At 40.3% G+C, this 19362-nt stretch overlaps 1 protein-coding gene across 1 annotated transcript in view; it reads left to right on the plus strand.

Annotated features, from left to right (window-relative positions):
* Positions 1-432: 432 nt before the first annotated feature.
* The window catches only part of LOC117410804 (contactin-associated protein-like 5), a 245439-nt gene continuing 226509 nt past the window's right edge, over positions 433-19362 (plus strand). The window contains exon 1 of the mRNA XM_034017651.3: positions 433-745. Coding sequence (XP_033873542.3) covers positions 661-745 — 85 coding nt within the window. The 5' untranslated portion in view covers positions 433-660. The remainder of the gene's footprint in view (positions 746-19362) is intronic.

Genomic DNA, 19362 nt, shown 5'->3' on the forward strand with positions numbered 1-19362 from the left:
TACACAGCTGAAGTGATTTTATACTAAACGTCATGAAATAGATGCTTTTTAAATCATTAAACCTGTTGTGTACATATTCAGTTATTAAGTAGAACCGCATTGTGCATATGCCCCATCTTTGCACACATTTATTGTGTATCTTTGTTACAATTATCAAAAGTTCAATGCATATTCCTACACTATACCAAACATACTGGGATACAAGTTCACGTGTGCGCCTGTGCATATAAACAGTACATACTGTACAGCACATACAGGTACAGGTATATTAGATTATATATTCTTTGCTTGATATACTCCAGTACTGGAGAGCATCCTGGATCATTCAGCTTTACGCAGCCTGAAGGTGTGTTTGCTGTTACAGAGGCGAGCTGCACACTGTCCGCCGCGATGAGCTGTTCATTGCCTTGGTGCTGAACGACAATCTGAGCCAGCGAGAACACTTCGTCAGTCAGGGGTGTGCTGCTCGGGAGGAGCTACGTCTTTAAGAGGGTCTGTGGGGGGGAAGTGGCTTTGCTATTTCATTAGCGGCTGTCTGACGGCAGGGTAAAGAAAACGAGTCCGTGTAACTGAAAGGATAAAGAACAAACCCAGTGGAGAGATTCCTTCCCAGATTGAGGATTACGTTTGCCTGGTTACACAGTCTCACTGGCAGCGAAGATGGAATCTCGGTCCTCGCCTTTGCCCTATGTCTTCAGTTTGGTGGTGTTTTGTCTTTGCAGCCTTGCGCAAGCAGCCAACAATTGTAAGTACTGTGAGATGTACATATTATATCAGCCCGAAGCAAGTGCCTTTGCTCTTAAATATCTTGTTAACATGTAACTTATATGTTTCTTAAGTACTCTATTCGCCCTATATTTGTAACGCATTAAAAAGCATATATTCATATGATATTGATATAAAAGGGGAAAACTGCAAACTGTTTTACTTCTTTAGCACAGAAAAGTGTTTTACTTGGGAATGAAAAAAAGCGGTTTTTTTATGTTTGTGTTTGTTCTTATTTGGCTTGGTCTTTTTGTTCTTTTTTTCACAATTCACTATTTTTAGATGCAGTTTTGTATGAAACATGAACTCGAATAATATATATAGGAGAATCTCCTGATAACTGTCCCGACAAACCCTACGGTTATTGTAGCTATGATTGTCAGATGTTTGAGCAGCTCTGGATGGTTTAAATGCAACATTTTCTATTCGCAGTGTCCCAGTTTAGTGCTAACAAGACTTGTTTACGTTACATAGTTTATTCTGAGTGTCATATAGACTACCGTTCGAACTAAATTGATTAATAATCTACTCTATCTCTAAGCGAACTGCAATTAAGAAAACAATACCGTTGTGAGGCAAAGGTTTGTGCATTGTAATGCTTTTTAATGTGTTGTGTTTGGTTTTTAAATGTGGAGTGCAATGAGTGAAATAGTAAATTCAAAGAATATAGTGGGGTATGTGATTGATTAAGGCAGAAAAAAAGGATAGTATTGCTTAAGTGATTATCTTAACTGACAGTAACTAATCGATGTGCAATAAAAATATGAAATATACAAAATTACCAAAATATCCCTTTGAGATATACTGCATAGTTTTGTGTCATTTTTGTTCTTTTGGCATTGCTAAAAAACAAAAAATTCCTGTGCAGAAAAGTTACCTCAAAGTGAGTTTTAAGTAACATGGATGGATTTACTAACATTTTATTCAAAAAAATAAATACAACTTCTATTGGTAAATTGTCCTTGAGAAAAAGCTGAGTAAACCAGTTCCTATCTCACAGATAAATGCTTTTCAACCACAAGTTACAAGCCCATACATGCTCATTAAAGGGCAGTAGGTTTGCTGTCTACTTTATACAGTACATGCCACTACATTGCTATTGTAATAAAGTATTACACAGTTACAGTATGTTTCGTAGAGTAGCATATCTGGGTTATTAATGGAAACTGGAAATGTGTCTTGATTAATTCTACAGAACAAGTGTAATGCATTGCAGTTCCAGTTACTGCCATTGCTGTCACTAGAGGTCAGTCTACGCCTATGCATAATGCAGTACTCGGTCTCTTCCTTAACTTACATTGTTGGTAGAACTTGTTAGCACTTGATGTATATGCAGGTGCATAAAAAAGTAATAATAAGCTTAACTTGACATTACCTTTTATTGCCAACTTAACACTTACAAGGTGATGGGGACATATATCATAAACCTGTTGGATATATATATATATATATATATATATATATATATATATATATATATATATACTGTGTATATAATGGAACGTGAAACAAGCAATGTGATTGGTCGAGCAAGCTTCCAGCTGTCCGTATATTGGATGGATACGGACAGTTGGAGCCTTGTCACATATTCTAAATCACTGAGCGGCCTCACAGAATTTAAAGTATCAGACGTTAGCCATCTTGCTTTTACAGTTACAGATGTACAGCTGTAACTATGAAACTGAGTGACCAATTACCTGCAAAAAATCCCAAAGTAGTAAGCAGATATGCCGATTTGGATGAAGAACAATTAAATGAACTGGAAGATAGCAAAACAAACAAAAAATCTCTGTCTTTATACTCAATCACCCCGACTTTGTCAATTGTAAATGTTTCACAAAAAACACAAAAAGGCACATCTGCACATTACCCACCCCTCCCAGACACATACCTTGGAAAATTACTGAAATCCGAGACGTCGTCGTGTTTATTTTTATTCCTCCTGTCTGTTCTGCTCAAACAGTGTGTGTTGCACTGCCAGTGACAGGGAAACAAAATAACTCAGTGCCATCTCAACTCCGCCCCCTGGTGTATCTTTTCAATGGCAATGTTAACAATATCAAAAATACAGATGTACTTTCTTTTGCATGTTCCAATAAAATGAATTTACTCAGCTTAACTCAATGTGTAGTTCAAAGTTATAAATAGGACTACTTTATTGGCGTAAGGATATTTAATAAAAAAAAAACTAATTATTATTTTTGCCCTAAACCTGGATTATAAATGCAATAAGGCCCTTCAGGACGTCTGTATACATTGAATATACAGACTTCTTCGGGGTTGGAGGCACTTGACTTCATCTCGTGCCCCACAATGCCCCAAGGCGTCTGTATATTCAACGTATATGGACGCCCTGTCAGGCCTTATTGCATATATATATATATATATATATATATATATATATATATATATATATATATATATACACTACCGGTCAAAAGTTTTAGAACACCCCCATTTTTCCAGTTTTTATTGAAATGTAAGCAGTTCAAGTCCAGTGAATAACCTGAAATGGTACAAAGGTAAGTGGTAAACTGCCAGAGGTTCAAAAAAAAAGTTTAGGTTACCAAAAACTGAAAAATAATGTACATTTCAGAGTTATACAAAAAGGCCTTTTTCAGTGAACAAGTAATGGGTTAACAACTTACAGCTGTTCTGCAGCAATGGAAGTAAATTAAGCCTTGAAAGTTGATGCTAACAATTCCTACAGGTGTTCCAACTTTTGTTGATTACTTACAAACCCTCTGTCTGTATAAAAGCAGTGTTGGAACAGACCGTGTTACTACACCCTCTTAAGCATTATTTGGACAGTATTGTACTGCAGGAAGTAGTATATTGCTCTCATAATGGCGAGAAAAAGGTAATTAACAAAGGAAGACAGACAGACCATTATAACCCTGTCACAAAGACGGCCAGAGTGGGTGGCGTCAGACCAGAAGCAGGAAGTAAATAAACAGAGAGATGGGGTTTTGGTAAAGCTGAGCGCGTGATTGCGCTCAGCATTTAATAACAGACAGAAAATAAAAGGTTTGAAACAACAAAACAGGACACGGCACTTGACGCCAAAAGAAACATATAAACAAAACGGACTAAACAGTAAACGGACAAACACGGTGAGCAGATAACACTAATTACTTTACTTTAGACTTTCTTTTCTCCTTCTCTCTCTCCCGTTCTCCACTCACCGAACACCAACCCCGACTGAGTGAAACTGTGCATCTATATATACTGTTGTGCTGGGATTCAATTACTAATTAATTATTCACTTGAATCCCAGCACGTGAATTAATTACGTGAAACCCCGTGTTCACATATTACGTTTAACCAGCACGTGAAGTGATTTGTGCTCTCCTCGTGCCTAAATACAAATCTACACTTTAAATACACGTGAAACACAGACCCGTTTATATCCCGTGTACCAATCTATACACCAACATTTACACACGCAACATACAACACATAAATGCACACAGGGGCGGGGCGCATTGCCACATATACCCCCCCTTGTGCGCAGCACACATGGCCTCAACGGCCACCTCCCCCCTTAAAAACCCAGCAGTCCAGGACAAAGTCTCGGGCTGGGAAGGGAGGCTTCAGTGGGCCCATGGCTGGCCATGCTGTCAGCACCCCTGCCGGTAGTGGCACGGCTGACAGCCTGTTGGTCCCGTCCTGCAGCGAAAAAGCTGCGGGGGCAGGTGGTCCCCCGACCTCCCCCTTCTTTGTAGCCGGCAGCTCCCTCCTGTGGGGCTCCGGCCACAAGAACTCCTGCAGCGAAACTGCTGCTGGGGAAAGTGGTCTCCAGACCTCATCCCCCTTCTTCGTGGCCGGCAGCTCCCCTTTCTGGGGCTCCGGCCACCGTACTCCCTGCGGAGGTACGGGCAGCAGAGGCAGCTCCAGCTCCTCTGCTCCGGGCGGTGGCGGAGGCAGAGGCAGCTCCAGCTCCTCTGCTCCTGGCGGTGGTGGAGGCAGAGGCAGCTCCAGCTCCTCTGCTCCTGGAGGTGGTGGAGGCAGAGGCAGCTCCAGCTCCTCTGCTCCTGGCGGTGGTGGAGGCAGAGGCAGCTCCAGCTCCTCTGCTCCTGGAGGTGGTGGAGGCAGAGGCAGCTCCTGCTCCTCTGCTCCTGGAGGTGGTGGAGGCAGAGGCAGCTCCTGCTCCTCTGCTCCTGGAGGTGGTGGAGGCAGAGGCAGCTCCTGCTCCTCTGCTCCTGGAAGTGGTGGAGGCAGAGGCAGCTCCTGCTCCTCTGCTCCTGGCGGTGGTGGAGGCAGAGGCAGCTCCTGCTCCTCTGCTCCTAGTGGAGGAAGCGGTGGAGGTGGCGGAGGCAGAGGCAGCTCCTGCTCCTCTGCTCCTGGTGGTGGTGGAGGCAGAGGCAGCTCCTGCTCCTCTGCTCCTAGTGGAGGAAGCGGTGGAGGTGGCGGAGGCAGAGGCAGCTCCTCTGCTCCTGGCGGCGCTGGCTCCCTCCGCTGTGGCGGCTGGGCTGGTGCGCGCCGTGCTGCCTTCAGCAGCATGAATAGAGGCTGCTGGGGGACACCAGCCTCCTGCCCCTCTCCCCCCCAAAAATTTCCAGGGGGTTGGGCCTGTAACTCCTCCCCTTCCGGCCCTTGGGGCTGAACCAGCAGGCATTTTCCCTCTGCTGGTGGCTTGGGTCCCAGGGCTGTGGAAGCCCCGACTTGCCTCCCTTTGGGCTGTGGACGCACCGACTCCTCCCTTTTGGGCTGTGGACGCACCGACTCCTCCCTTTTGGGCTGTGGACGCACCGACTCCTCCCTTTTGGGCTGTGGACGCACCGACTCCCCCCTCTTGGGCTGTGGACGTTCGGGCTCCCCCCACTCAGGCGTAGGACGTTCGGGCTCCTCCCACTCAGGCGTAGGACGTTCGGGCTCCTCCCACTCAGGCGTAGGACGTTCGGGCTCCTCCCACTCAGGCGTAGGACGTTCGGGCTCCTCCCACTCAGGCGTAGGACGTTCAGGCTCCTCCCATTTGGGCTGTGGACGCTCAGGCTCCTCCCGCTTGGTCTGTGGACGCTCAGGCTCCTCCCCATAGCTGCGGAAGGGACAGTGGGCGAACAGGTGATCCTGGTCGCAGAGGAGGCACCCCGGCGATGGCTTGTTACATCGCCGTGGATGCCTGGCCCTTAGGCGGCACTCCTCCTCCCTGTCCTTCACCTCTTTATCCGGTTCCTCCTCCTCCTCACCTTGGAAGGGGCAGATCGCCACCGTGTGTCCGTAGACTCCACAGGCCATGCACCAGCCTTGGTCCTCGAGGCCCCCGAGGAGGTCCTCCAGGTCCCGGCAGCCGTCTCTCCAGCCTTCCATTTTCACTTTTTTTTTTTTTAAACCAGTCCTGTGGTTTGACGCTTGGAGGCGCTGTTATCCCACGATGACACCACGTGTCACAAAGACGGCCAGAGTGGGTGGCGTCAGACCAGAAGCAGGAAGTAAATAAACAGAGAGATGGGGTTTTGGTAAAGCTGAGCGCGTGATTGCGCTCAGCATTTAATAACAGACAGAAAATAAAAGGTTTGAAACAACAAAACAGGACACGGCACTTGACGCCAAAAGAAACATATAAACAAAACGGACTAAACAGTGAACAGACAAACGGACAAACACGGTGAGCAGATAACACTAATTACTTTACTTTAGACTTTCTTTTCTCCTTCTCTCTCTCCCGTTCTCCACTCACCGAACACCAACCCCGACTGAGTGAAACTGTGCATCTATATATACTGTTGTGCTGGGATTCAATTACTAATTAATTATTCACTTGAATCCCAGCACGTGAATTAATTACGTGAAACCCCGTGTTCACATATTACGTTTAACCAGCACGTGAAGTGATTTGTGCTCTCCTCGTGCCTAAATACAAATCTACACTTTAAATACACGTGAAACACAGACCCGTTTATATCCCTTGTACCAATCTATACACCAACATTTACACACGCAACATACAACACATAAATGCACACAGGGGCGGGGCGCATTGCCACAAACCCTTAAAAGTGTAGGTCTTTCTTTTAGAGAAATTGCAAAGAAAGCCAAGGTGTCAATGAGTACAGTTTCCTACACCATCAAAAGGCACTTGGAAACTGGAGGAAACTCTGACAGGAAGAGGTCTGGCAGACCCAAATCCACAACAGAATCAGAACACAAGTTTCTGAGAGTCAAGAGCTTGCGTGATAGGCGGCTCACAGGACAACAGCTTCAAGCACAACTTAACACTGGTCGAAGTAAGCAAGTCTCAGTTTCAACTGTGAAGAGAAGACTTCGAGCTGCAGGTTTGACAGGTCGAGTGGCAGTAAGAAAGCCATTGCTAAGATGGCAAAATAAGAAAAAGAGGCTTGCCTGGGCCATGAAGCACCTCCAGTGGACTACTGAAGACTGGAAGAAGGTCTTATGGACCGATGAATCAAAATTTGATATCTTCGGTTCATCACGCAGGATTTTTGTACGCCATCGAGTAGGCGAAAGGATGGTTCCTCGGTGTGTGATACCAACTGTCAAACATGGAGGAGGAAGCGTGATGGTCTGGGGCTCTTTTGCTGGATCCAGAGTCGGCGACTTGCACAGAGTGAGTGGCACCCTGAACCAAAACTGCTACCACAGCATTTTGCAGCGCCATACAATACCCTCTGGTATACGCCTAGTTGGTCAGGGGTTCATCCTACAGCAAGATAATGACCCAAAACATACCTCCAGGCTATGTCAGAACTACCTTAGAAGAAAAGAACAAGACGGTAGGCTTCAAATCATGGAATGGCCAGCACAGTCTCCAGACTTAAACCCCATCGAGCTGGTTTGGGATGAACTGGACAGAAGGGTGAAAGCAAAGCAACCTACAAGTGCAACACATTTGTGGGAACTTCTGCAACAGTGTTGGGAAGAACTTTCCAAACAATATTTGATTTCCATTGTAGAACGAATGCCACGAGTGTGTTCGGCTGTTATATCTGCAAAAGGTGGCTACTTTGATGAGTCAAAAATTTCGATTAAATTTTGTTAAACAAAACGATTCCATGATTTCTTTTTTATCTCCAATTGTTTATTTGTTCTATGCTTTAATTTCAGAGTACATTGAGACATTAAACTGCGTAAATTTCAATAAAAACTAGAAAAATGGAGGTGTTCTAAAACTTTGACCGGTAGTGTGTGTATATATATATATATATATATATATATATATATATATATATATATATATATATATATATATATATATATATATATGCTGAAGGGAGTATTTTAGGTCTATCCTATATAAACCAATTTTATAGTTTAGTTTTCTATAGTATACTGCAGTGCACACAATAGTATATTATAGGAAACATTACTTGTATTTTTATATGGGATAAAACATTTAAAAAAAAATAAAATAAATAAATATAACTTTGCTGACTCCAAATGTATTGATTTATTTCTAACCCAACACACCCAGCTAAAAATCAGCACCCGTCTTAAAAAGGACATGTGCGCAGGCACCTTTTTGTTAGTTTCTTTTATTGTTTGATTTTTTTTTTTTGCTTTATTGTTTTATTGCTTACGTATCCCCTGCACCTGGTGCTTATTATTAAATTAGAGCCAGGTGCAGGGTATAAAAAGAAAGCAGTTAGTTTGCTCGGGGCTGCTGAGGAGAAGGAGGCAGAAGGTGTGCTCTGCTTCCAAGCAGTCGTGAGAAGTCAGTTTCAAGAGAGTGTTCGGTATTTGTAGCAGGTAAGCGGCTTAGCCGTCCTGTGGATTAGTTTAGGTTCCCGGTTGTATAGTTAGTGCTCATTGAGGAGCTAGGTGTTTATTTTGTGTTTTGTTTATTTTTGTGTTTTTGTGAATTAAAAAAAAAATAGCGCAACCGCGCTTGAAAAACTCATTTCTGGTGTTTTGGGTCAATTTTTAAAGGGGCAAGAACCGTGAGTGGTGCTGACCGGTTTACAGTATATATATATATATATATATATGAATCAGTCCTTAGAAATTCTGGCATGTGATTGGTTAAAACTTTATTACATGAACGAAATCTCCCCAGTAATGTTGTTGAAGCTGACACCCTGGGATCCTTCAAGAAGCTGCTTGATGAGATTCTGGGATCAATAAGCTACTAACAACCAAACAAGCAAGATGGGCTGAATGGCCTCCTCTCGTTTGTAAACTTTCTTATGTTCTTAAAAATAGATATAACCATTGCCATCAAATTACGTCATCACACTGAGCATCCTCCTGTCCACACACAACAAAGCAAAACGCCGGACAAACCCACATCTGGACATCAATTTTGTGACATAACAGAAAATGAATGACAAAATATACTACAAAACAAAGATGCTGCAAACACTAAAATCGTCATAAAAACTTTGCTTTCAGTGTTTTCTGACTTCCTAAAATCAAAACAAATCCAACTCGACAATGAAAAAATACAACACAATGAGAAAGTCAGACTGTTCTATGCCAAAGAAAGAAAAAAAGAATGTTCTATTTAAAACTAAAACTAAAAATTATTGCAATTTACTTGACTGATTCATAAAACAAATATGGACTGCAGAGTGGGAAACTAAAGACTTTGCGGGGAGAACTATAGTTACCTCCAGGGGACAATGTACTCAGCCTGCGGCTTCTATATACAGACGTGCTCAAATTTGTTGGTACCCTTACATCTCATTGAAATAATGCTTCATTCCTCCTGAAAAGTGATGAAATTAAAAGCTATTTTATCATGTATACTTGCATGCCTTTGGTATGTCATAGAATAAAGCAAAGAAGCTGTGAAAAGAGATTAATTATTGCTTATTCTACAAAGATATTCTAAAATGGCCTGGACACATTTGTTGGTACCCCTTAGAAAAGGTAATAAATAATTGGATTATAGTGATATTTCAAACTAATGAGTTCCTTTAATTAGTATCACACATGTCTCCAATCTTGTAATCACTCATTCAGCCTATTTAAATGGAGAAAAGTAGTCACTGTGCTGTTTGGTAACATTGTGTGCACCACACTGAACATGGACCAGAGAAAGCAAAGGAGAGAGTTGTCTGAGGAGATCAGAAAGAAAATAATAGACAAGCATGGTAAAGGTAAAGGCTACAAGACCATCTCCAAGCAGCTTGATGTTCCTGTGACAACAGTTGCAAATATTATTAAGAAGTTTAAGGTCCATGGAACTGTAGCCAGCCTCCCTGGGCGCGGCCGCAAGAGGAAAATCGACCCCAGATTGAACAGAAGGATAGTGCGAATGGTAGAAAAAGAACCAAGGATGACTGCCAAAGAGATACAAGCTGAACTCCAAGGTGAAGGTACGTCAGTTTCTGATCGCACCATCCGTCGCTTTTTGAGCGAAAGTGGGCTCCATGGAAGAAGACCCAGGAGGACTCCACTTTTGAAAGAAAAACATAAAAAATCCAGACTGGAATTTGCTAAAATGCATATTGACAAGCCACAATCCTTCTGGGAGAATGTCCTTTGGACAGATGAGTCAAAACTGGAGCTTGTTGGCAAGTCACATCAGCTCTATGTTCACAGACGAAAAAATGAAGCTTTCAAAGAAAAGAACACCATACCTACAGTGAAACATGGAGGAGGCTCGGTCATGTTTTGGGGCTGCTTTGCTGCGCCTGGCACAGGGTGCCTTGAATCTGTGCAGGGCACAATGAAATCTCAAGACTATCAAGGCATTCTGGAGTGAAACGTACTGCCCAGTGTCAGAAAGCTCTGTCTCAGTCGCAGGTCATGGGTCCTCCAACAGGATAATGACCCAAAACACACAGCTAAAAGCACCCAAGAATGGATAAGAACAAAACATTGGACTATTCTGAAGTGGCCTTCTATGAGTCCTGATCTGAATCCTATCGAACATCTATGGAAAGAGCTGAAACTTGCAGTCTAGAGAAGGCACCCATCAAACCTGAGACAGCTGGAGCAGTTTGCTCAGGAAGAGAGGGCCAAACTACCTGTTAACAGGTGCAGAAGTCTCATTGAGAGCTACAGAAAATGTTTGGTTGCAGTGATTGCCTCTAAAGGTTGTGCAACAAAATATTAGGTTAGCGGTCCCATCATTTTTGTCCATGCCATTTTCATTTGTTTTCTTATTTACAATATTATGTTGAATAAAAAATCAAAAGCAAAGTCTGATTTCTATTAAATATGGAATAAACAATGGTGGATGCCAATTACTTTTGTCAGTTTCAAGTTATTTCAGAGAAAATTGTGCATTCTTCGTTTTTTGTGGAGGGGTACCAACAAATTTGAGCACGTCTGTATCTATAAATAGTATAATATATATGGCGCAGGCACGAGTACATTACTAGCTCAAAACCAATGAGAGACATATTTTTAGGTGGTAATATATTTTGACCCATATTATTATTTTATACTATATTATTATTATATTATTTTATAAAAAAAATATCTTAAAACTTTCAGTTTTTTAAAAAAAAATATTTGGGTAGCTCTTAAAAGAGCCTTTTGTAGTTAAATGGATGTTTTGTTGCCGCTGCCTCTGGTCTATTGTATATCTGTAATCCTCCTTCAGTTGGTTGCATCTCCTGCCCCACTTGCACAGCTGTGTGATCTGTGATGCAGAGTATTTATAAAAAGCATCTTGACAATTCCTGCCATACCTTTCTCTCCACATAAAGGGCAGGTTATGACGGTATCATCTCTTCTGCTGTGCCCTGCATTTTTTTTTATTGATTAATACGTGTCCAGCAGTTCTCCACATTGTCCAGCCATAAACCACAAAGTCAGTTTGATAAGTGACCGGGTATTCCATAATGCAAATAACATCTTTCTCGCCACTGTGAAGCAGTAGCACTAATATGGTATGGATACCGCCTGTCACTTGCGCGGAAAACAAAGGACGATTTCAAAAAATAAATTAAAAAAAATGTGTTCTGCGTGACTAAAGGCCTACTCATTTGTGAACTATATTCATCAAATGCCAGGGAAGATAACTATATAAAAAATACAGGGAATTGAACACATTTCTCTATTTTCCAGTTACTGTCATAGGCAAGCTGGATAAAATAATAACACTCTGTTAACTCCTCCCCTTTATCTTCAGTTACATTCTCATTTTCATGGAGTTGGCCACATGTGGATTTTCCAAATCCAAATGCATGTCCCATGCCATCTAAGCTGATTAAATAAAGCAAGTCAGGGAAACTCAATGGCCTGTAGCACTGCAGCAATCCTGCAACACAGAGAACAATTTTAAAGCTTTGTAGTTATTTTAAACCCCCGTTTGTGCCGTAAGGCAGCACAAACACCTCAACTCTCTTTTCGTCCCTTGTTGTTGTTGGGGTGAGGGGACTCTACTTGTTTTTAAAGTTTTTTAGTTTCTTAATTTTCTTTAAGTTGGCAATAGCCGTCTCTTCCGAACTGCATACAACGCAGAATGAATTCGGAATGATATTTCCCGCTGTTATACTCTAACTTGACTGGCTTTGTGTGCTTTACTATGGAAACAAGAAAATGGGTCTGGTTCCACGAAAGGATTAGGTCTGTGAGATCAACAGGGCGGTGCAGATTTTGACATTTAATTAAATAAATTGGCATATACTGTATAATACATTTTGTAATATACTACATTATATTTCTCAATATGTTTCAATGTATTTTCGTTCCATAAGGGAAGCAGAAAGTCTTTATTACACAACCGAAGTTATATACTGTAAATGGTTAGTCACCAAGGTGGCGACTTTATGGTAAAATCTACTGGCCATATTAAAATTGAAGGTTGCAGTTGGCAACCTGGCGACCTCATTTGAACCACCCTGATTACCACACAATAATATGTCTTGAGTTAGTTTTGAGAACTAACGCGAGGCATATTTTTGTGTGGTAATATATCCCCCCCCCCCCCCCCCTCCCTCCCATATCCTGCTCCATACACGGCAGTGCTTTAAAACTACCTTCGAATTCCTGGCTAGCGAATGAACCTTTAAACCTCTGAAAACAGCCCTAGTCATTTCCATTCCTTAGTTTAACATAAGATCATGTACCTTGATTTTCAGTCTTCTCATTGAAATAATATATGGCATTATTGTTATGTATATGTATTCTTTAAAATGTAATTAACATGCAATTAAGTTTATTGTATTGTAACAGGAAAGTGACCTGACAAATAGAAGATACAAACTGTCAATCCTGCTGTCATCAGCATTGGCCATAGAGGAACTTGTAATTCATTTGTATGTGTGTTTTCTTAATTAACTGGGCTAGGGTTTGTCCTTGGGTAAAATGTAAGCTTCAGCAAAAGGCTAGTGCTCCATATGACGTGGATTCATTGTTGTATGAATTTTTGTGTCATAGGAGGTGATTGATCCATCTCTATTCATTCATCTTCTGGCTGTTTAATTATCTCCCATCCATCCTGTATGGTTGATTAATCTCACTTATGTATTTAGTTTGTAGGTGACAGCAAGTTTATCCCTGCCCTCTTCCAGACCCATCTTCAGTCTTAGTATGCTCTCTTTTTTATGCAGTTTGTATCACCCTGCGTTAAGGCCTAACAATTAAAAAAGCATTTAAAACTGAACTTCCCTTGTACAGTTGGCCATGATTGCTTGCTGACATCATCATTGTTTTTCTCATGCTTTCTGATTACAATGTGCCAGTTTGTTCTGTTATCAACATTGATATACAGAATGTTTTAAATGTTTGCATTTCATAGGAAAATACACATGGTTGTTCTTATTCCATATGACCCTGCCGCTGTTTCCTGTGTATGTCATGAACGCTCCCTATCTCTCATTGTAGTGAGAAGTACACTGTGTGAGGCAAAGCTATTTAAAGTGGGAGTTATGTGGAGGGGGATAGTAGATCTCCACAATAATCATTAGACACATAACCACAATACACTTTACCAATGAAGCTGCTATTGAAGACAACCAAATGTGTGATGAAAATAATATAGTAATAATAATAATAATAATAATAATAATAATAATAATAATAATAATAATAATAATACTTCTTGTTAAAGATCGAGAAAAGCAACCCTGCCCACTTATAACCTTAATATGTTTATACTGTGTGCTCTGAAAGCTCTAGTATAGAAAAATGAAACGCTGAAGTCCATGTGCGAGCTGTTCTTATGGTAGCTACATTTCAATTCCAAAAACATTGTCCTGTTTTTTTTATTTAGTTTTTTTACAAATAACTACCTATAGATAATCCCATTCTTCTTCTCCTTCTTTTTCCAAACATCCTTCCTTTTTGACTTGACAAGGAGCAGTTTCACAAGGAGTATAATCAACTATCAGTGGTAGAACATGACTGCTGTTCTCAAGTGTTTCCTTGTTTACGCTCCTTAATATCCCACATAATACCATGATGGTGTGATATAGATTGGGAAGTCTACTAGTACTGCACTGGGTGCAATGTGAATTGTCTAATTGCTGCAATAAGGTAGATAGTTCATAGACCTATAAGAACAAATTAAAATTCCATATACTGGTACAACATTTTTGGGTTACACTAGATCTGTAAAAAGACAGATGAGTACATTATTAATAAGGTTGAGAACTTAAATAAAAAAGATGAGGAATCAAGAAAAAGGAAATTCGCCTGCCAGTGCAAAATGATCAATTAGCATACCTGGTTGTGTTTCAATTAAAAAGCCCTTTTTGTTGGCAGTACATAGTCCCTTTTATAGGAGACTAAATCCACACATCTGGTAATACCGTAACACTGATTAATCTGTTGAGTAGCCTTTGGTATTTTAAAACTCCTCTGCCTTTGTCAATAATTTAGGTTTGTTACTGCTACCCCATCTTTCTCATGGCTGAACTGTATGTCTATCAATTGATTCCACTAGAGGGTTAAAAAGCAAGATGCTGGATTTGAACTAAGTACTGTACTGCTGAAGTGTTCCTTTATTAAGATGACTTGATTGCTGGTACTCTAGACTATTGCCTGTATTTCATTTGCAGATTTGTATGATCCAATACTACATTCATTGGCAGTGGTTGGTGCGGGCGAACCTGCTGCAAATTGGTTTACCTCTCTCACTTTCAGTTTATATTTGTTACCTTTGAATAGGAATGTCTTTAAATGATTCATTCTGAGCCCAGATTTGCCCAAGGCATGTGGAGCACAATGAACAAAAGATGATCTGGTTTTGTATGAGAAACTGCAGTCTGGAGTATAAATGTCTTACTGAGACGACCTTGACTGTGTACACAGAAGTGATCGCAAAATAAGTGCTGTGCTATTTTTTGCCACCACATACAAGTGGCAACTTTAAAATTGGTCTGGTGGACAGTTGAAATGCCAAGGATGATGGTAGGACAAGGTCTCATTTATTTTGTATTGTATTGATTTTCTGCCCTCTCGAGTGAGACTGGAATTGGGTATGCTATATTCATTTTAGACTTATGAATCCAGGCAGCTGAAAATATATACTGCGCTGCAAAATGCATGTTATGCTCTTAATAGACTTGGTGATGTAGTGTTGCATTTACACAATGAAATACCATGAGGAGTAGGGGTGAGTCCGAATATTCGAGTAATCGAGTATTCTAAATAAAATAACTCCTCAAATACTTTGATCAAGTTTTGAATACTCGTTCATTTCTAAAACAAATGGAAAAATGAGCAAACTCGGCACACTATTTTTGAGAGAAGAGGAAGTTAAAAGTGATCAGCCACTACAATTGTCACCTGACAGGTAGACGGGCACCCTTCATTACCTAGCTCTGCTATTGGCTAAGGGAGTACATAAGCAATGAAAATATAATCTTAAAAAAAAAATGCAACACGTGGAAGTGTTTTGAAAAAAGTTAAATGAGACCATGTGCAATGTAATCTCTGCAGCACAAGTATTTTGTATTGTAAATCAACGAGTTAAATGCTCAATCATCTAAAATGCAAGCACCCATCTGCTACTTTGGAAGAAAACACAGAATGTGATCAAACGCAGTGATCGGTGATGTAATGCGTGTTTTTGTGCTTTGATAGTAAGCAGTCGTGTTGTATGTTTTATACAAGTTGTCAAGGGTGTTAAAATTGCAGTTGAAAATTTTGAAGATCCTTTTTATAAAGTTCTGCCTTTTATAGTTAAAACCCCTCTGCTGTGTATTCTTATTTCTTACTTGTAGTTTAAATCATTTTTTACTTTGAATACATTAGATGCCTTAGATGTTTCTTCGCTGTTACTGTTGATGTATTTATCTATGCGTCCCTATGTATGGTTGCTGCTGATACGTTCTAAGGACCTATCACTGTTGAGTAATTAGAGGTCAAATATTCAGGTATTCGAAACATTTATTCTTGGTATATTCGAATATCTTATTATTAGAAATTCCCACCCCTAATGGGCGATTCTGTGGTAAAACAGATGTGTAACAAAGTTTTTCAAAGCCAAGAACCTATATTATTAGGATTAAGAATGATTAAGCATTTTTTTAATATTAAAATATTCAATGAATTAACATGCAAGTTCAATTTTTTCTTAAATTTCCCACTGCTTTTTAAATGGTAGCTTCATTTTTTTTTTAAAAATCTTGAATTAACATGTGACACTGCAGATTACCTGATGGGGTTCTCAAGAAAGTGCTGCAAAACTGAAAAATTAAATATGTGAATGTATTTACTGAAAAATCAGGCAACACAATTTTATGCATAATGCCATGTCCCGTACGACACTTTTACACCTAAATGTTTCTTCCCAGGGTTCAATACAGTGCCTTGCATAAGTATTCACCCCCCTTGGACTTTTCCACATTTTGTAGTGTTACAACCTGGAATTAAAATGGATTTAATTGGGATTTTTACCATTTGATTTACACAACATACTTAACACTTTGAAGGTGCAAAATATTTTTTATTGTGACACAAAAGTTAATTAAACAAAAAAAAAGACATTTGTTGGTTGCATAAGTATTCACCCCCCTGAGTCAATACTTGGTAGAAGCACCTTTGGCAGCAATTACAGCTGTGAGTCTTTTTGGGTAAGTCTCTACCAGCTTTGCACATCTGGATCCTGCCATTTTTGCCTATTCTTCTTGGCAAAATTGCTCAAACTCTGTCAAGTTGGATGTGGACCTTTGGTGAACAGCAGTTTTCAAGTCTTGCCACAGATTCTCAATCAGATTGAGGTCTGGGCTTTGACTCCAGTGTAGCTTTGGCTGTGTGTTTAGGGTCATTGTCCTGGTGGAAGATGAACCTCCGCCCCAGTCCCAGGTCTCTTGCAGACTGAAACAGGTTTTCCTCTAGAATTTCCGTGTATTTTGCTCCATCCATCTTGCCCTCAATCCTGACCAGTTTCCCAGTCCCTGCCGATGAAAAGCATCCCCATAACATGATGCTGCCACCACCATGCTTCACCGTGGGGATGGTGTTCTCAGGGTGATGAGCAGTGTTGGCTTTGCGCCACACATAGCGTTTTGCGATAAGGCCAAAAAGTTCAATTTTGGTCTCATCAGACCAGAGAACCTTTTTCCACATGTTTGCTGTGTCTCCCACATGCCTTTTGGCAAAATCCAAATGGGATTTGATATGGGTTTTTTTCAGCAATGGCTTTCTTCTCGCCACTCTTCCATAAAGCCCAGCTTTGTGGAGCGTCCGGGTTATAGTTGTCCCATGGACGGTTTCTCCCATCTCAGCTGTGGATCTCTCCAGCTCCTTCAGAGTTACCATTGGCCTCTTGGTTGCTTCTCTAACTAATGCCCTCCTTACCTGGTCATTGAGTTTTGGTGGACGGCCTTCTCTAGGCAGAGTCACGGTTGTGCCATATTCTTTCCATTTTTTAATAATGGATTTAACGGTGCTCCAGGGGATGTTCAAAGTTTGGGATATTTTTTTATAACCCAACCCTGATTGTTGCTTCTCCAGAACTTTATCCCAGACTTGTTTTGATAGCTCCTTAGTCTTCATGATGCTGTTTGTTTAGATATGCTCTCAAACAAACTCTGGGGCCTTCCAGAAACAGATGTATTTAATCTGAGATCATGTGACACTTTAATTGCACACAGGTGGACTCCATTCAACTAATTATGTGACTTATGAGCTTATTTAGGGGTGTCACAGCAAAGGGGGTGAATACTTATGCAATCAAGACTTTTCAGTTTTTTATTTGTAAGTAATTTTGAAAAATATGTAGATTTTTTTCCCCACTTTGACATTATGGACTATTTTGTGTAGATCAGTGACAAAAAATCCTAATTAAATCCATTTTAATTCCAGGTTGTAACACTACAAAATGTGGAAAAGTCCAAGGGGGGTGAATACTTATGCAAGGCACTGTATTGTTTATTATTGTCATCAGACTATTGGATTACAAATTAAAACCACCATTTCACCAATACTTTGTTGTCTGTCGTTATCTTGACCACTGCATAACCTCTAAACCTGCGCACTGCAAACACACCTTGCCATAATAAGTAATAAGCTTTGTATGTGTTTGTTACTAACTGGCATACTCATTACGTTTACTTGTTTAAATTCATTACTCGCCACACCTCTCATTATAAATAAGGATGAACAGACACCTGCAGCACAGGAGATCTGTCTGACTAGGATTCGGTTTCTTACATCTGTCATGTAAAACAAAGTACAAAGGGTCAACACCACTGTGCTCTACATTGGCTGCCAGGAAATACTATCATACAAATATGTACAACTGATTTAATGTTACTGCTTCCTGGGGATTCTCCTAAGCTCTAACTAAGAATCCTTGACAGTTCTCCTTGACAAAAAACCCTAAAGAGTACCCCACTACACATGGCTATTATCCATCAGTTGTTTTATAATGAGACTGAGTCTAGACCACATCATATTGCAAATGTATGTGCTGAGACACAGGCTGTTTTATCACAAACTAACACAATATTAAGGCAATCCTTTTGTCCAATCAGAACAAGGAAGAGAGCAGACATTGTTTTCAATTTAATATAAAATGAATGGTGTAAAATAGATGTTTTTTGCTTAATCTCTGTGCCTCCTTACAAACTCCAAGTTACTAAGGATCCATCTATTTCAAGGACTATGAAATACTTATCATGCTAGTTTTAATAAAGAATGGTGTTCACCTGGCATTCTGCATCCGCTATCCAATTTGCACTTTACCATCATTAACACTAGCACTGCCATAGCCACTTTTTGAACTTTGCAATTCAAATTTAAATATCTCTGCATATGTGAATATCTTGTGCATGTCCGTTCTTAAGTGTTACTCAATATTTGAATTAAATACCCATACAGTGTTTCAGCTGCAGAATCGTAAAATTAATATGTTATAAGCACTTGCTTCTTTAACTGCCAGACCTGCAGTTTATACGGCATATTCAAATCAATACAATATAGCTGACAATTTAGTCTGCGCTTTGTAATAAAATCAAAGTCATTGTGAAAGAATGTACTATAATCCTGTTGAGTGCTTGAAACACTGATGAAAGCCATTCTACACATCATATATAGCAAGCTTACATAGGGTGCAGTGCCAAATAATTGCCTGGTGCCAAATAATTTGAATTTTGCGTCTGCAATTATTTGCACTGCGCCTATACTTACATCTACCATTAAATGTCAGATAAAGTACAATTTATTTTATTCCATATTTAAGGCAATATTGCTGATCTGCTCTCGTTGACACAGCCAATTGCAGTATATCAT

This window comes from Acipenser ruthenus, chromosome 10 (assembly GCF_902713425.1).
Source record: "Acipenser ruthenus chromosome 10, fAciRut3.2 maternal haplotype, whole genome shotgun sequence".
NCBI lineage: Eukaryota > Metazoa > Chordata > Actinopteri > Acipenseriformes > Acipenseridae > Acipenser > Acipenser ruthenus.